This window comes from Scardinius erythrophthalmus (genome assembly GCF_964197995.2).
Source record: "Scardinius erythrophthalmus genome assembly, chromosome: 24".
In the NCBI taxonomy this organism is placed as follows: Eukaryota; Metazoa; Chordata; class Actinopteri; order Cypriniformes; family Leuciscidae; genus Scardinius; species Scardinius erythrophthalmus.
In genome coordinates, this window is record NC_138244.1 from 5,031,372 (window position 1) to 5,051,492 (window position 20,121).

General features: G+C 36.1%; 1 protein-coding gene across 1 annotated transcript in view; it reads right to left on the reverse strand.

Annotated features, from left to right (window-relative positions):
* kcnq1.2 (potassium voltage-gated channel, KQT-like subfamily, member 1.2) overlaps positions 1–20,121 on the reverse strand; it is a 151,432-nt gene that overhangs the window by 128,048 nt on the left and 3,263 nt on the right. Inside the window, exons 2-6 of the mRNA XM_081356076.1 lie at positions 19,381–19,907; positions 2,323–2,413; positions 1,285–1,411; positions 446–524; positions 242–338 (exon numbers count right to left, since the gene is read on the reverse strand). Coding sequence (XP_081212202.1) covers positions 242–338; positions 446–524; positions 1,285–1,411; positions 2,323–2,413; positions 19,381–19,790 — 804 coding nt within the window. The 5' untranslated portion in view covers positions 19,791–19,907. The remainder of the gene's footprint in view (positions 1–241; positions 339–445; positions 525–1,284; positions 1,412–2,322; positions 2,414–19,380; positions 19,908–20,121) is intronic.

Genomic DNA, 20,121 nt, shown 5'->3' on the forward strand with positions numbered 1-20,121 from the left:
GTCAAATGATTGAGAAAATGTGAGCGTGAAGTCGTTGGATTTAAAGTGTAAAGCCTAAGATGAGTGAAACGGGAGCTTAGATTATCGTGATGTGAATTCCTGAGGCCATATTTGGAGGGAAAATCTGAAGTTGGTTACGCCAGACGTGTGCTGATTAACTTAGTTTGATGAAATCAGTGGGTTTCATTGCACTGTAAAGTATTAACGCCAGAATTACGGTCATGGCGCAAACCAAGCGTACCTGTCGATGAATAAAAACCACTGATCCCAGAAGCCTCCATGTTCCACCCTGACGATCCACATGCAACATACGCAATATCTGAAGGAAACGGATCCCTCTACAAGCATACACAGAGCATTACTCAACACACTACAACAAACATCAGTGAAGTCTGATCACAGGATGTTCTTCTGATCAAACATGTGTATGATGATATTTCTGTACCTGATTGCGGACGTGGCAAACACTTGCCCATTGGACCCGACGCTCAGAACCACGACAGAAGCGACGACCACTATCAGATCTGTGTCATGAGCACAAGAAGAGGTCAAATTCATACACAGAACTTTCTGAAATTATGAATAATCTTGGTACAGATAAAGGGCTTTAGTCTGTAAATATGACATATTTCAGTGAACGAAAAAAAATAACATGATTAAAGGATAACTAAATCAGAAAAAAAAACAGGGTTATTAAAATCTATAAACTAAAACCATAAAAAAAAAATGTGTTACTTGGAATATAATATGAAAACGTATTTTATTTAAGCTATTTCAGCCAAGGAAGCATTTTGCATTTTCATTTAGTTTAACTTGAAGCACAAAAATAACTAAAAAAAAAAAAAAAAACTAATAAAAAAAAACACAAAAATGAAAAAAAAAAAATGAAAATATTAAAAAACATCATAGTATCTCATTGATAGTAAATTAAATGGTCATATAACAGGACATATAACAACAACAAAAAACTTTAAAAATAAAATAAAATGAAAAAAATATTAAAATTGAGATAAATTTCCAGTGTGAGGAATGAACCTTAAGTAATAAAAGTAAAATAAAAATGTTTTCATAATTTTTCTTGGTTTCTTATTTGATTGGACTGTCAAAATTGCAGATGGCAATAAAAACATGGCAGCCAATCCAGGTAAGAATGTACAATGTAGTGGGGTCATGTGACAACAACATAACGTTCGGCTTCACATACAATTTTTAAAATTAGTATGCAGTATATCATATCTACTGTAGTAAGCAGTGTGCCAGTATTCGACTCTAGGTAACATCCACCTATAATGGAGATGGGTTTCCTGACGAACCGCAGACGTCCTTTAATGCCCACATATTTGCTCCGACAGCCGGCCGACCACAGCCGGACCACGTACTCGGTCCCGAAAAACACCACCAGCACGATCTCCTGCAAAGCAGACAGAAACAGGTGGATCTTTGCATGATTACCGTATATGTGTGTCTACACGATGTCCCAGATGGGGCTCTGACCTCTGATAATAGTTTGACCCTGATAGACTCTGGGGTTTCTGGGTGATCTGGGTGGCCTGACTGCAGTTTGCTTACACAAGTCAAACGAGTGCTAACATTAACTAGTCTACTGGCAGGAACATACACACTGCATTGTGTACACTTTTTAAAACTAAAAAAATAGTAAAATAAATAAATAAATAAAATAAAATAATAGTTGTCTTAGCTGGAGACATAATGGAGTTCTCAGATGTGTCTAATTTAGGGGTAAACTTTTCTACTAATATTCTTTAGGACTAATAAAAACAGGCACAAATGAGTCAACAGTGATTGACAAAAGGATTGGCTGCCAGAGCTATTAAAATGAATGTTTTAGTTCATATTGAGATCTCTGACTTTTGATTGGAGCCAAAAACTCTCTATTTCAAAGAGATCTTTGGGGATTATCTCACACACAGAATAAATAGACACTCACTCACTCACTCACTCATGTCTCTCACTAAAATCTATCATCCAGGCAGGGCAATTAAACATGCATTAAATGCTGGTTTGATGAAGTGCGTCTGTACGGTGTTCAAAGCCTCGGGGTTTTCTCTGGGATCCGCCCCACTGCAGGTGTCTACAGGTGTGGGTGTGCTGACAGAAATACAAACTGCTAAATCACTCATGTTTAATGTGGTCCAGGGAAAACAAACCTTCAAGCCCTTTCCATGAACTCAACATCAACTCAACTGAGATATGACATTGCCATCCAGTGGGAGTAAACGTTACTGCATTCGCCTACTGGAAATGTCACTTGCAGAACAATCAAAGAATTAAAGAAGTGATGATATTTAGTGAAACACTCACCATCCAGAAGAGCAATCCTGAGGCGAAGTCTGCATACTGCTCGATGGTGGACAGGACACTGAATATCAGACACACTAGGACCATGAGAAACCTGTGGACATTAGTAGGACAGATCTTTCCATTTAATGATTTCAACAAAGTATTCAAAACCACATCACTATCTGATCCCCATCGAAATCACTCCAGGTCGATTTTTAAGACACTCTGAAATGGTTTTGACATTATGATCCCTGCTTACCTCAATTCACATGCAAATAATAAAAGTATGCACTGATCAGTATGCTGGTATTGTAAACAAACTACCTTGTCAATGCAATATTAAAGAACCTTTTGTCTAATACTATTTGCATTAGCACCTAACTAAATTAATCACTTTAATATATACAGTATTCAATATAACTTCAATAAAAAACTGCATTCTTTGCCACTAGAAAAGTCAAAAGAGTCTCGTCATAAACTCCTCCTCTAATGCAAGGGCTTGTGGGTAACATTAGCCAAAAGTTGCACACTTTTAAAAAAAAAATGCACAAGAAATATTATATGGAACAACTCCGACACACTATATTTTTAACACAGTATGATTTGAGACGTATCTTGCCTAACATTGAAAACTGATCGTATGCAACTTGAGACAGACAAATATAATAAGAACATTTTCTTAAAGGGATACTACACTTTTTTTGGAAATAGGCTCATTTTACAACTCCCCCAGAGTTAAACAGTTGAGTTTTACCGGTACCACTTTTAGCATAGCTTAGTATAGATCATTGAATCGGACAAGACCATTAGCATCTCTCTCAAAAAAATGACCAAAGAGTTTCGTTATTTTTCCTATTTAAAACTTGACTCTTCTGTTTACATCGTGTACTAAGACCGACGGAAAATGAAAAGTTGCGATTTTCTAGGCTGATATGGCTAGGAACTATAATCTCATTCCTGCGTAATAATCAAGAAACTTTGCTGCCGTACCATGGTTCCAGCAGGCGTAATGATATGACGCAGCGCCTGAAAATAGTCCCCAGCTCGGTAACTTCCAACGTGACTGGGACTAAGTTTGTCTAACCTATTAGACCTATTTTCAGGCGCTGCGTCATATCATTACGCCTCATTTTTTTGAGAGAGATGCTAATGGTCATGTAAGATTCAATGATCTATGCTAAGCTATGCTTAAAGTGGTACCGCCAGACCCGGAGATCTGCTGAATGGATTCGAAAACGGTAAAACTCAACTGTTTAACTCTGGGGGAGTTGTAAAATGAGCCTATTTCCAAAAAAAAGTGGAGTATCCCTTTAATTGAACTGCACAATGAGGACTTTATGTCATTTAGACATTAATCCAGCAATATTTATCTTTAAAGTTGCTGTGAAACAATGTCAATTCTGAAAAGTGATATATAAATAAAATTGACTTGCACTTCTTTGTCTTTAACTCCATCCATTATCTTGTTCTTTATTCCCTTTTATTGCAAGTGCCATTCTGCAGTTAAAATACTTTTTGCAAAAGTTTTTAAATTCATCCTCTTTATTGCACTGCTACAGTACATGTGCTAAAACATAAAGCTAAAAATAGTCCAAACTGTTTGAAAAACACACCAGCAAAACACAGCCAGCCTCATTATACAGGACGCTCTTAACAGAACAATCTAGTCGTTCACAAAACCCACAGACTAGTCATGGTTTTGAACACTGTTTCTTAATCTAGAATATTGTCGTTCACAAAACCCACAGACTAGTCATAGTTTTGAACACTGTTTCTTAATCTAGAATATTGTTAGTGTGTGTAAGAGCCTCAAAACACTCAAAAGGATTCCCCCACACACACACACACTGGACAGATGGGAGAGAGTTTAACCACATGAGAGATTACACTTGCATAAACACACATTTCCTTCAAACACATTCTCCGTCTAACACCAAAAGACAAACACACAATGTGACTCACACAGCAGTCGGAAATCAAAATGTCACGTGTAATATAAAAGATAAAGCAGCAAAGGAGTTCGGGAGTTGCGTCACGTCCAGATGTATGCTGACCTGGTGTGTTCGTAGCGGCTCGACTCGAGTGTGTTTAACTGAGGGTCACACACTGAAGCAGAACACCAGATGGTGGAATGCATCCCCGAACGTGATGCACACAAACCACAATCAAATCACATGAGCGACATTTGACTGGAGAAACACCTGAGCTGCGAGTCTGGATCTTAAAGATGCTCTGCTCTTTTTGATTAGACACCAAAACATTCAGATCTGTAGGTCTGTTCTATAAGATTCAGTTTAAAGGTTCAGTTCTTTTTAAAATTCAGTTTTCTCTCTTGAAGCCGACACGGAAGTGACTTAAACTGCAATTCATCGACTGGCCACTAGAGACAGGCTCCAAAAGAGAGTCAATCCCATAAACCCCAATGTTAAAATGCCCAAATTTACAGCAGAAAAAAATGTGTTTTCAGCTTGGAGCAAAAAGTGGTTTTGGTCTATATAGCTAATTTTGCCCTTCATGACAACTGTGAGGGGGGTGATTTTTTTTTATAACTCATCCATTTAAATCAAATTAAGCCTTAAAGTTCTGCATAATTAAGGGCGTGGCCACTTGAGTGACAGGTGGATTGCCTCTGATGTCACTACTAGCCGTTTGTCTGTTAGCGCCACGTCACCTCAGCTAATCCGCCTCTTTGCCCATTTTCGGTTATCCGGGAGTGACGTGATATTTTTTTTTTTAGTCTATGGGTTCTAGCAGTGATCACTGTCGGGTTCTGCTCTACAAGTTTTCTATAGGTTCCGCTCTATATGGTTCTGCTGATTCCACAATGTTCCAAACTCTAGGGTTCTAATTTATATGACCAATTTCAGCCAAGTAAGATTTCATTCTATAAGGCTCCACTGCCCAATACAGTTCTGTTTTTAATATAGTTCTATTCAAGGGTCCGTTCTAGCCTTAGCCGGGTTCTGCATTACGTGATTCCAATCTATAAGGTTTTCTATAAGGACCTATACGACTCCGCTCTATAGGGTTCCACTCAGTAGTTCTGCTCTATATGTTTTCTGATCTACATATTTCTGCTCTAAGTTTGTTCTCTATAGGGCCCGGCTTAATTGAACTTAATCAGTTCAAGCCTTGGCTGGGTTCTACAATCTTCTGGTCTGTAGGGCCCTGATCTGTAAGGTTTCATTTTATACGGTTCTGCTCTATAAAGTTTTAGAGTTCTATATATTTTTCTCTTTAAGTACATAGTGGTCTGCTCTATAGACAAATTCTTTTAAGGTTCAGTTTTATAGAGTTCTACCCATTCACTATAAAGTTCTGCTTTTAATAGTTTTATTCTTTAGGGGTTTGTTCTAGTAGCTTAGCCATGTTCTGCTCTACAACCTTCCAGCCAGTAGAGTACAGAGTTCTTCTATATGGCTTTATAGGGTTTTGTTCTTCTATATGGCTCTATAGGGTTTCGTTCTATGGGGTTTTGTTCTTCTATATGGCTCTATATGGTTTTGTTCTATGGGGTTTCGTTCTTCTATATGGCTCTATAGGGTTTCGTTCTTCTATATGACTCTATAGGGTTTCGTTCTATGGGGTTTTGTTCTTCTATATGGCTCTATATGGTTTTGTTCTATGGGGTTTCGTTCTTCTATATGGCTCTATAGGGTTTCGTTCTTCTATATGACTCTATAGGGTTTTGTTCTTCTATATGGCTCTATAGGGTTTCGTTCTTCTATATGGCTCTATAGGGTTTCATTCTACTATATGGCTCTATAGGGTTTCATTCTACTATATGGCTCTATAGGGTTTCATTCTACTATATGGCTCTATAGGGTTACGTTCTTCTATATGACTCTATATGGTTTAGTTTCTTCTATATGACTATAGGGTTTCGTTCTATGGGGTTTTGTTCTTCTATATGGCTCTATAGGGTTTCGTTCTTCTATATGGCTCTATAGGGTTTCACTCTTCTATATGGCTCTATATAGGGTTTAGTTCTTCTATATGACTCTATAGTTTCGTTTCTTCTATATGACTCTATAGGGTTTCGTTCTTCTATATGGCTCTATAGGGTTTCGTTCTTCTATATGGCTCTAGGGTTTCGTTCTTCTATATGGCTCTATAGGGTTTCATTCTACTATATGGCTCTATAGGGTTTCATTCTACTATATGGCTCTATAGGGTTACGTTCTTCTATATGACTCTATATGGTTTAGTTTCTTCTATATGACTATAGGGTTTCGTTCTATGGGGTTTTGTTCTTCTATATGGCTCTATAGGGTTTCGTTCTTCTATATGGCTCTATAGGGTTTCACTCTTCTATATGGCTCTATATAGGGTTTAGTTCTTCTATATGACTCTATAGAGTTTCGTTTCTTCTATATGACTCTATAGGGTTTCGTTCTTCTATATGGCTCTATAGGGTTTCGTTCTTCTATATGGCTCTATAGGGTTTCACTCTTCTATATGGCTCTATATAGGGTTTAGTTCTTCTATATGACTCTATAGAGTTTCGTTTCTTCTATATGACTATATAGGGTTTCGTTCTTCTATATGGCTCTATAGGCTTTCGTTCTATGGGGTTTTGTTCTTCTATTTGACCCTATAGGGTTTTGTCTTTCTGTATGGCTCTAAAGGGTTTCGTTCACAACAATTTTACTCTGGGTTCTGCTCCTTCTGATTCTGCACTGTAAGGTTCTGCTTTTAATGAGTTTCCACACTATAAGCTTAAAAAAGGAATCGAATTGTAATGACACTGCATTATTGAAAGTAGTGGCTTTTAAACATTCACCCAGTTTGAAGCTTGAATTTAGAAAGCTAAAACAGATTACGACAGAAGTTTTTAAAGTTGTGTCACTAAACACTCTCAACACTTTTCATGTAAAGCGATTATGTTCAGAAATCAAGTGCATACTGCTGCTTTAAAACATATTGGGCTTATGTAAAAATCCTAAAAAGAAGTTTACAAGCAATCTCAGATGAGCTAAATGACTGCAACAGCACTGTACAGAAGAAGAAATGCTCCTCTAATCCATTTCTGAAATGACCAGATGTTGTGATATTGCACCATCAACAGCAGGATTAACAGAAATGCAGGACGTGACGCTCGCAAATGGAACAAATATGGATTCCCTCATTTTCTCAAATTTGGATTAAGTTTCATAATCTGAATATCCTTTTAAATCTGTCTAAAGGTTCAGAAGCAGGGAATTGTTACTATGAACTGTTCGGGTATATAAACATACTTTTTTCAAATAACGTCAACCAAATATTTTAGACTTTGATGATGTAAAAGTAACTATTTGGGTTTGAGCTTTGTTTGAGTTAGTTTTGCACTATTCCCAGTTCAGTTTCATTTGTCTCCGTTCTTCTGTTGCCATAGTATTGATTTGCCCTCATGTGTTACACCTATAATTAAATATCTCGTTTAGTCCCTGGTGTTTCTCTGTATATATATAGCCCTCAGTTTCAGTTGCCATTTGTCTGTTATTGTCTATGTTTAAAGTCCCACTGTGGTGAAAATCAAGCTTTTAATGTTGTTTCTATGTCTATGTGGTGTTTTTAATATGCTTTAACACAAACCATGTGTAAATTCATAAGTCGACACCATTGCTGAGTATTTTCTTCTTAAAATTGCAGTGAACCAAAGACAGTCTCAGAAACACGGTTTGAAATCGCTGGTGTTTCTGACGTCACAAACTACCTTGTAACCAATCAGATCAACATGTGATCGTCAACCAGTGGATCTCTGAGCTGAGTGAGTGAGTGAGTGGAGGCGGGGCTCATTTGCATATTCATAGAACCGCGTATACTAAATGAGGCAAGGGTGTCGAGTTACTTTCAAGCTATTTTAAGGCATGAAAAAAAAGAATAACAAGGAAAAAATGTTTAAATTTGTCATTTTGGTGATCAAAGATGAGTTTTAAGGTCTAAAATGACTGACTGCAGGGGGACATTAATTGGTTGATCTGTTTGCGTTTTTCGAGATTTTTGATTTTGCTATTTAAGAAATACTGCTGGATCCTGCTTTCTTTTAATCCCTGCATCGCCGTGTCAGAAGTCAATAATTCATTTATTTTTCTTCCAATCACTGCATTCTAATTAAGAAAAACTAGGGCTTTAAACCAATAGTGACTCTAGACTGGAGCTGTGCATCTTCTGAAAGGTCTTGTTGTGTTTGACCTTCGGCCGCATGACCCTATACGCCCCAATAGTTGTTTCTCACAGGAGGATCATTGTCTCTATGTGCAGATGTCTAGCCTCTATCCAACGGTATGTTCCTGTCAATCCCATGGACCCCTGCAGACACATGCAGAGCACTCGCCTTTAGCCAAATTAAATCCCAAATCCAAACCAGATTCCCAGTCCAAAACACAATAACCTCAGAGCCTAGCCTTAGACGAGCCGTTTTCAATCAACCTCCCGTTGCGTTAAGAAGTCAAGGCACATCGGCACCTAATAAAGGCGCGAACTGGGGACAAACTCGGTCACTGGTTAAAAATAATACAAAAAAAGAAGGGCTTTTTGAAAGGACATACTCTAGACCTGATTAAAACAAAACAGCTGGTGCATCACTGAGCCAGATCCCAAAATCAGCTCATTCATTAACTTCATTGCGCAAAAAACAACCTACAATGTCACAAATCATATACAGTACATTCGCTTAAATATCAGTTACCATCTTGTTTGGCTATATCCTGCTTTCTTTTGTGGGTATTTTTGCATAACAAAAACACCAGTTTCAAAAAGACTTGTTTAAGGGGTTATGATATGAGAAATCAAAACTAACATTAAAACTTCCTGCAAGCTTATATATAATAAACAAAGCATTCATTTAATCAAGCGGCATATTTTTATATTATTGCAGAGATGGGGTTTGGGGCTGGGTCCATGGGACTGTTTCTGGGGGATGAGTGTTAGGGAAAAACAGGAGACAAGGGTAAGGAGAATGCAGAAGACAAAAGGTAAACAAAATAAAACCTGAATCCCCAGAAACAGTCCCACAGACCCAGCCCCAAACCCCATCTCTGCAATAATAATGAATAAGGGCTGGTTTAAAGTACTTCTTCCTGCCTCTATGTATTAACGCTCATGGGTAGCCTAAATGGGTTCCATTCAGACCTTAACATTAAAGCAGAACTCCGGTCAATTTTAACATTGAGCTCATTTTTTTGTACATTTGGAGTGCTGTCAATACAGAGAACAACGACAAAAATCGGTGTTGCCTACACCGAGTTATTCTATTTTTAAAATGTGCACCCTGTTGACTTCAATGGGGCAAGTACTAAACCTGCTTTTAGCCTCTTAACATCCTTGATGTGTCATTACAAGTGCACAGAAAATGTGAGTGATTCCTTCAGAGTGAACACGAGTGAATCTGACTGCAGTAGATGTGAAAGATATGTATAAAAATGATGTTATTTAAGCCAGCGCAAATACCTGTGTTTACATCCTGTTTTTCGGTTGAAGTCCAAAGTAGTCGATTGCCGAGCTTACGCGTGTGATCATAGGTAACTAAACCTATGCGTGTGAACTCGGCAATCGACTACTTTGGACTTCAACCGAAAAACAGGATGTAAACACAGGTATTTGCGCTGGCTTAAATAACATCATTTTTATTCATATCTTTCACATCTACTGCAGTCAGATTCACTCGTGTCCACTCTGAAGGAATCACTCACATGACCTGGGCACTTGTAATGACACATCAAGGATGTTAAGAGGCTAAAAGCAGGTTTAGTACTTGCCCCATTGAAGTCAACAGAGTGCACATTTTAAAAATAGAATAACTCGGTGTAGGCAACACCGATTTTTGTCGTTGTTCTCTGTATTGACAGCACTCCAAATGTACAAAAAAATTAGCTCAATGTTAAAATTGACCGGAGTTCTCCTTTAAGTGTTTTACTGTTTTACAAGATTCAACAAGACATTTTCACCTGGCTCTACCCAATGTTTAGATCTGCTGTGGTATTTATACAAATTAGCACATACGTAATTAGATTATGTACCGTTTGTCCATGTTAACAAACAATTGAAAAAAACTTGTAATACATTTTTGGTTTGTCTTGATGTAAGTAATCAACTCAGTGATTTTCATGGTGATATCTAAAGGTTAAAAATTTTACCCTATTCACGTGAGAAAAAGAATGAATAGGCGTATGAATAGGCTATTTTGGTCTTTTTCGAAACTTTCCCTTAAAGGGATTCTTCAGGGTTTTTTTTTTCCTTACTCAGGACATATTGAGGATACAAAATCAGTTGAGTTTGCCCTAGGTTGACCCTCATTCTGGCTTAAAATGACTGGACTATAAGGTTGCATCAGAGGACCGATCGGTGTATCACTGGCGACCCATTTGACAGCGATTACGGCTTTCCAGTTGTCCAGGAAAACCCGGTGATGACCATTTCCCAGAGGCATGGCAGAAGTCATGCTCCTCATATCTGAGCTAAACATCAGCTTAGCAAAGATAATAACACTCATTAGCAGGGTGATGTAGTGGATTATGCCAACATATACAGTACATTTGGCATACTGCAAAAAAAAAAAACTTCTTAAAGGGACAGTTCATCCAAAAATGAAAATTCTGCCATCATTTACTCACCCTCTTGTCATTCCAAACTCGTATGACCTTCTTTCTTCAGTGCAGCACAAATATGAATAATACAAACCATGTGTTTACCCAAAGAAAGTAAGTCATATGGGTTTGAAGAAAAAAAAAACTCTTTGGTGCTCCTCATTTGAAGTTATAATTTATTTTCAGTAAAAAAAAACTAAATATTTTGTTCAATAATATCTTGGATTTAGTATTTTGAGGGAACTGTATGGTACTAATTAATATGTATGCAATAATTATGGTCCATTTGTTTCCATAATTCCATATTTACAATACAATACAAACATTTATGTTCTATTTCTTCTTCTTCTTATTTTTCAATTAACCCATTCATTGCTGTGTGCTTTTTTATGAATCATGGATAATTTGTAGATTGCACCCCCCAAACAAATTCTCTGTCTTTTTATTTTATTTTTATTTTTACCATTAATTTCCATGGTGGTCACTTTTGATCGATCCGTGAGAAATTTTGATTTAGGACCATTTAACCTTTTTGAATCATGTCTATGATTTTGTTTAGTTTTTTTATGTGTTCATATATCAAGTGCCACCAAAGTCACCAAGTGTCAAACCATTATGATTAAGTAAAAAACAAAAACAAAACATAAAATATTGCGTTTGAAAGTGACCGAAGAGCATCAGAGGGATAAATCAAGAAATATACTGAGAATAATAATAATAATAATAATAATAATAATAATAATAATAATATGCAAATGTCTCCATTTGTCTAGTGCAACCCGAAGCAACACAAATTTCTGATTGTAAATGCAGAGCTGTGAAGTCCAGCGGCTCATGAACATCACCTGACCTGGCTCTGACCAGAGATTACTTATTGATGCCAGGTGGTTTTAGGATCCTGACAGGGAAACAAGAGAACATGAATGTAATCCAGTTGACAGCTCAACTTAAGCATGAAATGGTACACTGGTCTCCGTACAACGCAGTTCGGTAAGTACAGACCGCACTAAATGCAAATAATCTGAGACAATTAAAGTGAGCAAAACCACCAGCCCTCCTCGCCAAATTCGTAGAGCAACAAGCATTATCGATGAAGCTAAAAACAACCAAAGCTATGTATATATTTGATATCTAACGGGATTTCACATTGGAAATGGTTCGGAATGATTCCTGCATCTATAGCGGTCCAGCTGTCCGGAGCGGATTAAATCACCAATGGGTTATGATCTCAACTGGGACAAACTGATTAATCTCATGTTAACCTCAATTAATTCTCCTCTCAATGGGAAATCTATGACCACAAAAAGAGGAAATAAACACCATATTCACAGACACATTAAAGTCGCATCAGTGTACAAGTCACATTTTATTACATTCGGAAAGAATGTAAAATACCGGTGAATAAAACGAAACATTTACAAACAAGTGTTTTAGTTCCCCTCACTCTACAACAAATCATTTGAAATGTAATGGTATTCATAAAAGAACAGGAATTAAAAGTTTAAGTATAAAACAAACATAAATTATAGTGGCATGGCATTCCTTATAGAGTTAAGCCTAAACAAATTAACTGAAACTATCGGCATAATAACAAATAAGCTTGGGTTCACGTACCTCTCATTCGGCACGAATTTCACATATGCTGCGTGCTTGATGTTAATTGCATTATATAAGTCGCTTTGGAATACAAGTCACAGCACATTTCAGACGATCATTTTTTTATTTTTTTATTCTTGAGAATAAATGGTATAAATGGTTTAAATGGTAGAATAGACTGTTGTATCATCAACCAGAACTACAAAAAATAAATCACTGTTTCATACAGTTTTCCTGAACACTCTGCACATCTGTCATTGGTCAGTCAAACACATAGCCCCGCCCCAAACTTACGCCATTGGTTAAGACAAAACTGCTGGGAAAGATGCTCAAAAAAACCGAGCAATGTCTAATATGACCACAGAGTTTATAAATACTAAATTGGGATATGGAAACATATTTAAGGTACCAAAGGAACCAAAAGGGGTTATTTTTCCGAAGCGATGCCATTGAAAAACCATTTTTGGATCCCCAAAAGAACATTTCAGTGAAAAGTTCTAAAAAGAATAACTTTTTATAAGTGTGAGGAACATTTTAACATTTTCCCAAAGATTCCATTTAGATTTCTTGATTTTTAAGAGTGTAAAGAGTCCGATCTAAATCCAGACTAACATTATTGGCTGGATTTAAGATTCATTAATTGTTTATTTTACACTTTTGGGCGCCTCACATGCTCAAGCAACAAGATATGCTAAGTGAATTTGCTTTCTGAAATCGTCACGACCGGAGATGATCCTATAGCTCTCCATCCCCCTCTCTCGGCCCATAAGGATCAATGATGAAGCTTATCCAGGGCTGAGCTGCACGAGTCTCTGATAGTCCCATCATAACTAAGCTGATCACTGAGCTGTAATTGAAATACAGACAGATCAGACAGATCTTAAAGAACAGAGGTCAGGATGTCTGAGGAGAACAAAATGCGCATATTTTGTTTCTCATTAAATATTCTCTTTCAGTCACATTAAATACATCACATTACATTACAGAAGAAGACTGTTGCATGTTGATGTTTATTGAGTCTCAGTGTGGCATGTTTGTGTCTGTCTATCTGAAGGAACTCGAATCTTGCGTTAGAGTTCAGAACTAGGGGAATTTAATTACATAAATTTCCAAATGTCTGCAGTCGTGCAGCAAATTCAGAGGGCGAAACGGTGCACTGCAAATGTGGATCATTGCGTAAGATTCATCAGAGGCACCTGGCCATGTGCAAATCTCCCATAATGCAAGAGTGTTCTGTTTTTATCTTCGGCACTTTTTACAAATTGTAGCCTTCGGCACAAACAGGAATACGTTTGGAAATATGAAGGCCAAGCAATGGTGCAGCCAGCAGGAAAAAATAATTCAATATTGCACTCTTTTTTTCTCAGAGACAACAGTGTGATTAAACGGAGACGACATATTATAGTTATTATAGTTAACTAAAACTATAACAATTAAAAAGCAGTTGTTACTTGAAATTAAATTAAATAATACATTTAAAAAATATTACATTACATTTATTAAATAAAAAATAAAATACAATATATTTAATTTAGTTTAACTTCATTATTGTAAAATAAAAATAAAACAAAAACTATTTTGTTAATTGAAATGAATCTGAAATAAAATAAATATTAGATGAAAAACGTAAACCAAACAAAAAATTTAAATTTTGCCTTGGCAAATAAATAAGTTTAAGTTAAGTCATTAAGATTGCTAACATTAAATAAATAAAAACTAAAATTAAAACTGAAATAAAAATAAATTAAACCTAAAAAGTAATATTTAAAAAAAAATTGTTTTCAATAATTTATTAAAATTTAGTTTAACTTACATAACTAAAATGTATTACTATAACATATATATATATATATATATATATATATATATATATATATATATATATATATATATATATATATATATATATATATATATATAAACAATAAAAATGACAAAAACAACTAAACTTTAACTGAATATTTAAATGAAAAATGCAAATTATACAAATAAAAACGAATTCAAAATATTAATAAAAACTATAATAATATAGTTAATATAGTGACCCTAAAATAATGCTGATTCTCAGATGTTTCTCCTGAGAAGAAATAAAAAACAGTAAGAGTTTGCGATCAAAAGTCTAAGATCTCAATGTGAACTCAAACATGTCTCATCAAATTCTAAGCAGCTTTCCACATTAATTATATAGCTTAAAAGCTCTAACGAAAAAAAAGTTTTCATTTCTCCCAAGTAATTTCAAAAGAAAAAGTCAAACCTGATACCCAGTGCCGGATCTACGGGGTGGCAAAGGGTGGCAGCTGCCACCCCTGGGATACAGTCTTGCCACCCCTGTTGCCACCCCATTTATAAATCAGATAATATTTTATAAGGATATTTTATGTTCATAGCCTACACGTTGAAGGCCAAGGAGACCCGCAACAAACTCCTCTCAAACAGAAATCGCAGATTTAGAATCCCCTCCCCCTCACAATGGTTTCACCCATCACTAGCACGGCAGCGACCATAGACAGTAAAAGAAACAAAATAAAATAGGATTAAGTATGGGCGTTAATAGTTGGGAGAAAATATGATGCGTAATAATGAATAGATCTGCATTTGGTCTTAAAGAGGCAGCAGTCTAATAAACCTGCTGACGATTGCTCTATTAATGTGAATCAAACAACAAAAGGCAAAGAGAAAATCAGTCGCAGCTCTTGAATGATATAAGCTTTAATCTATCTATGATAAACTATGCAGTGTTATTTTAAATCTGACTTTATTAGATGTCTTTTTAGCCCATATTACTCCTGAACAGTAATGTCAGTAGACATTACTGAAATTAAAGCACTGGGTATATAATTTGTATATTTGTTTAATTGTATACTTTTTTTGTTTGACCATGTGTTTGTACTTTGTTTTTGGTGTCCTATGTCTTCTGTATATAAAACACAAAAGCCTGCACCCTTCTGCATAACGTATGTTTTATTTGTTTTGTTAAAGCATTGCTTTTTCTTTTGCTATAGATATTTATTTTACATTTCAAAATCTAAAACAATATTAATTGTGTTCTAAAAAATTTTTTTCCTTTTTTTTAATATAACAAAAAGAACCGATAAGAATACCGTAAAGTACCGGATCGATAAGGAGTATTGGTAAGAGTAGTAATACCGAATGATACCCATCCCTATTGGCAGCAACGAATTAAAAGTTATGGCCAATTTAACTGTGATTAAATTCAGTGTATATACGTCTGCCATATTTTGCCAACCCTCAAAAATTCCTGCCCCCCTCTCGCCACCCCATAAATATTTTTCTAGATCCGCCCTTGCTGATACCTCAATGTAACATAACTGCGAACTGAGCAATGAAAGAGCCATTTCTGAGCAATAAAAATGTTTACAATACAGTCAATCTACAGTAATAGATTCCAGTAGTCCGAGTCTCATTTCAAAACCCAGACAGGATTTCTTTTTAAACAATGTCCTGGCACAAAATCTCCTTTCCATATCCACCTGAAGACCCAGACAGGTCATTAGTCTGTCAGAACGGATGCGTTCAGAGCTTTCTGTGTCCAGATCGGCCAGAGAACAACCTGGCATCGATAACCATCGGCAAGTAAGAGTTAGTTAAAGGAGCGGCACAGAATATCAGTCAGTGGGGTTTAATTTAGTAAGAGGCTGAGATCAGGTTCACCACTGCAACTCTAGATACTCAGTTACACACACAGAGAGAGAGAGAGAGGTTATCAGACCACCAAAGCAAACAGCACTGAAGGAAGGCAAGCCGCCAGAGAGTTTCCATCGCTGTGTCATGACATGCTTGTGCGATAAGCTCAAGAAAAATACTAATATGTGCCAAACGCGCTGGGCAGAGCGCCACATCTGAACATTCATTATTCTCCTGAATCTGGAATTCATTCATTGAGAAAGTGGGTCAGACACAAAAAGTTCTTAAAGTGATAGTACACCTAGAAATAAAAAAAAAGTCATTATTTAATCACTGTCATGTGACTTTCATTCGTGTTTCTGAGTTTCTGAACACAAAAAAAGAGATATTCAGCCAGATGTTCAAGCTGCTCTTTTCTATACTATGAAAGTTGATGGAGACCCATTCACACCAAAAACGATAACTGTAACGATAACTAGGGATGCACCGATATGCAAATTGTGGCCGATACCGATAATTCTTTATATTTGTAAGCTGATAACCGATATATTTGCCGATAAATCTAAATCAAATGTTTATATATTTTTTGAGAGCCTGAATACAGAAGCCATGACCCAAGCACACAATTATAATGTTCTCATTATAATTTTATGTAGCTTATTTCCTGAAATGTTCTTATCAGGCCGATAACAATACCATTAAAAATGAACATATATCGGACATTACCGATATGGTGGCCGATATATATCGTCCATCCCTAACGATAATGTTCTGTTTATTATAAGTGCGCGCTGCAGTTTTGTCGTCTGCCGCTTTAAATGCAGGATGGATTCTGATTGGCTGTCAGTGTTTTTATTGTTCATCAGCTGGAAAAAATTTGTTCTGAAACTGATTCCAACTATATAGTTTCTCTGTGCCTTTATCATTATAGTTGTGATGAGGACAATGTATACTTTATACTTTATATTTAGAACGATATTTAGAACTATACATTTATGGTTATCATTATAGTTACCGTTGCTTGGTGTGAACGGGCCTTTATTATTGTAAACTAAACTAAAACTCTTTTTGTTAACTGATATAAAGCTGAACTAAAATAATTATTATTGAAAAAACATAAACCAAACATAACGTTAAAAAAAACTTTAACCTTGGCAACTAAGTAAAATTAATTTAAATTACTAAGATTACTAACCAGAAATAAATAAAAACTAAAAGTGAAATAAAAATAAATGAAACTGATGCACCGATGTATCGGCCAATAATCGGTATGGGCAGATAAAAGCAATTATTTTCACTATCGGCATTCCCTATAGGGTTCCCCTCCCTGTATAGTTTGCAGCATTATTTGGGAGAGATTCTTTTCCTTAAGAAAATCAAACTATAGGTAGATTTCATTCCGAATAATCGGCAATCAGTATCGGCTGAGAAATTTAGTATCGGTGAATCTCTAAATGAAACCTAAATAGTAATATTTAAAAAAAAAAAAAAAATGGCAAAAGAATAACATTAATAAAAAATAACTAAATTAAAATATGAAAAAAAGTTTATTCAAAATGGGGGGGGGGGGTGGTATTTTTGTTTATGTTTGTTAACTTTTGTTGTTCTTGGAAAAGTTATAAAAACAATATTGAGAAAGTTAATTCAAAATATTAATGAAAACTATAATAGTATAGAAATCATACTCAAATTAATTAACACTGGTACTGAAACCATATCAACGTCTAAAGCAAGCAACCAACCCTAGCATAGTGAGTTTTGCACAAAAAAAATTAAAAAAGCACCATAAAAGTATCATATGGACAGTCTATATGCGATATCTTCCCATTTTTCTGAACTCATGATAGATTTGTGTAGGAATAGACTGAATCCCAAGTCATTATTAACTGAAAATCTGCCATAATATCATGAGGGTGAGTAAATGATAATCACAATAAAATGAATGTATTAGTTTCAACACTCTCATGTCCTAATGCACTCATTAGCTAAACTACCTCACATTTCATGGTTGTTTAACACTAAAATCAGCCATTTTCTCGTACACGCTGTCATTAAATCACTTTGAGGCCAATAAAAAGTGATGCTTTCTCAATCGAGGCAAAGGTGAGCCTGGTGTCTGAGTTTGCAGTGTATCACAGAGACTTTGAGGATCAGGTTGAGCCGTTTCAGGTGCTGGGACAGAGAGAGAACTCTCCTTTAGTTACTGAGATCCACATGGCATCAGCTGTGATTAACACACAGCATCCAGAACACGTTACGAGTTTGTTCAAATCACTCCCCTAAGGCTGTGTTTACACTGGCACAAAACAGGTTTGGCACACAGATTTTTTAACTCACATTTAACAGAGATTGGAAAAGCTAATTTTTTTAGATATTAACCTCAAATTTGGAACACAGCTCGTTCATATTTATGGCTTTTATTTTTTTTCACAGATTTAGAGTAAAACATGTTTTGAAAATATGTATTTCATATACAATAAAAAAAAGCATAATAATAAACTTAAACTTCTATAACTTTTAAGTTTCACTTTTTTTTTTTGCAATAATCTGCCAAGTATCTTCTTTAATTAAAAAGAGACCAAATATAAGTCAGTGCTCCAAAGCATTTAAGATTTACTGAGACTTCATTTTCAGGTCCATGCTCAAAAAGTGTTTAACAGGTACGAAATGGATCACAATTATTTCCATAAATATAATTTAGTACCATAAAATCCCCTACAAATACAAAACATTACATAAAAAATATTATCAAACAAAAATATAGTACATTCATTTAATTGAAAAAAATATAATTTTTGACTGACACGCAAGCAGAGTTAAACTCATTAAAAACCCTTAAAATGATAAAGGTATGATTAAAAACTAGGGCTGTGAAATGATTAATCGCGATTAATCGTATCCAAAATAAAAGTTTGTGTTTACATAATATATGTGTGTGTACTGTGTATAATTATTTTGTATATATCAATACACACACATGCATGTAAAAATTTAAGAAAAATGCATTATATATATAAAATATTTATATTTATATATAACTTAAACTATATATAAATATATATATATATAAAGTATACATACAAATATGTTTTAATGCATGTGTATGTATTTATATACACAGTACAAAATAATTATACACAGTACACACACATAGGCTATATTATGTAAACACAAACTTTTATTTTGGATGTGATTAATCGTTTCACAGCCCTTTTAAAACCCATATTAAGCTTCATATGTACAAATGCTACAGAAATGAGCAGGTACTCACACGAGGAAGTGATACATGAAGCACCTCAGGCCGGCGGGTCTCTCTAGGAAGTTGTACACATCGCCCTGCATGCTAGTCTTGGTGCGGTAGGGGCTGTGCGTGAAGCGGGCGTTGGGGATGGAGACGGGCTGCACGCGCTCGCTGTGCGCCGGTGGATCCTTTGTGAAGCCACCCGGAGCGACGGATGCGCTTGATCCATTATTCACCGCGGGCTCCGGTTCCAGTGAAACAGGAGAGCGGGACGCGCTGGACGCTGCTGCCTCCTCCAGGCTGTGGATCGAGCTCGGCACCGGGAACTCCTGGCCGTTGTGGCCGAAGGTCTTCAGCTTGATGCTGTTGCTGGAGGTGGACCATCCGAACGTACGGCCACGGGACAAAAGAGGGGTTGTGCGGCCCAGTCTCTCCCCCATGGTGGGGATGCGTCCCGTGGGATGGTGTTCCAGTGGGTCCCTTTGGGTAGAACTTCTCAGAAGTGATGAATGTGTCACAATAAGCCAATGCGATCTATATCTGCCATGCCACCAAACCTGTGAAGGGAGAACAAATGGGGAAAGCATTAAAGTCCAACTGTAGTCAATAATTGTATCCTTTAAAACTCATCTTTGATCATCAAAATGACATTTTTAAAAGTTTTTTCCTTGAATTTTTTTTTTATACATCATAAAACGGCTTGAATGTAACTCGACACCCTTGCCTCATTTAGTATGCGCGGTTCTATGAATATGCAAATGAGCCCCGCCT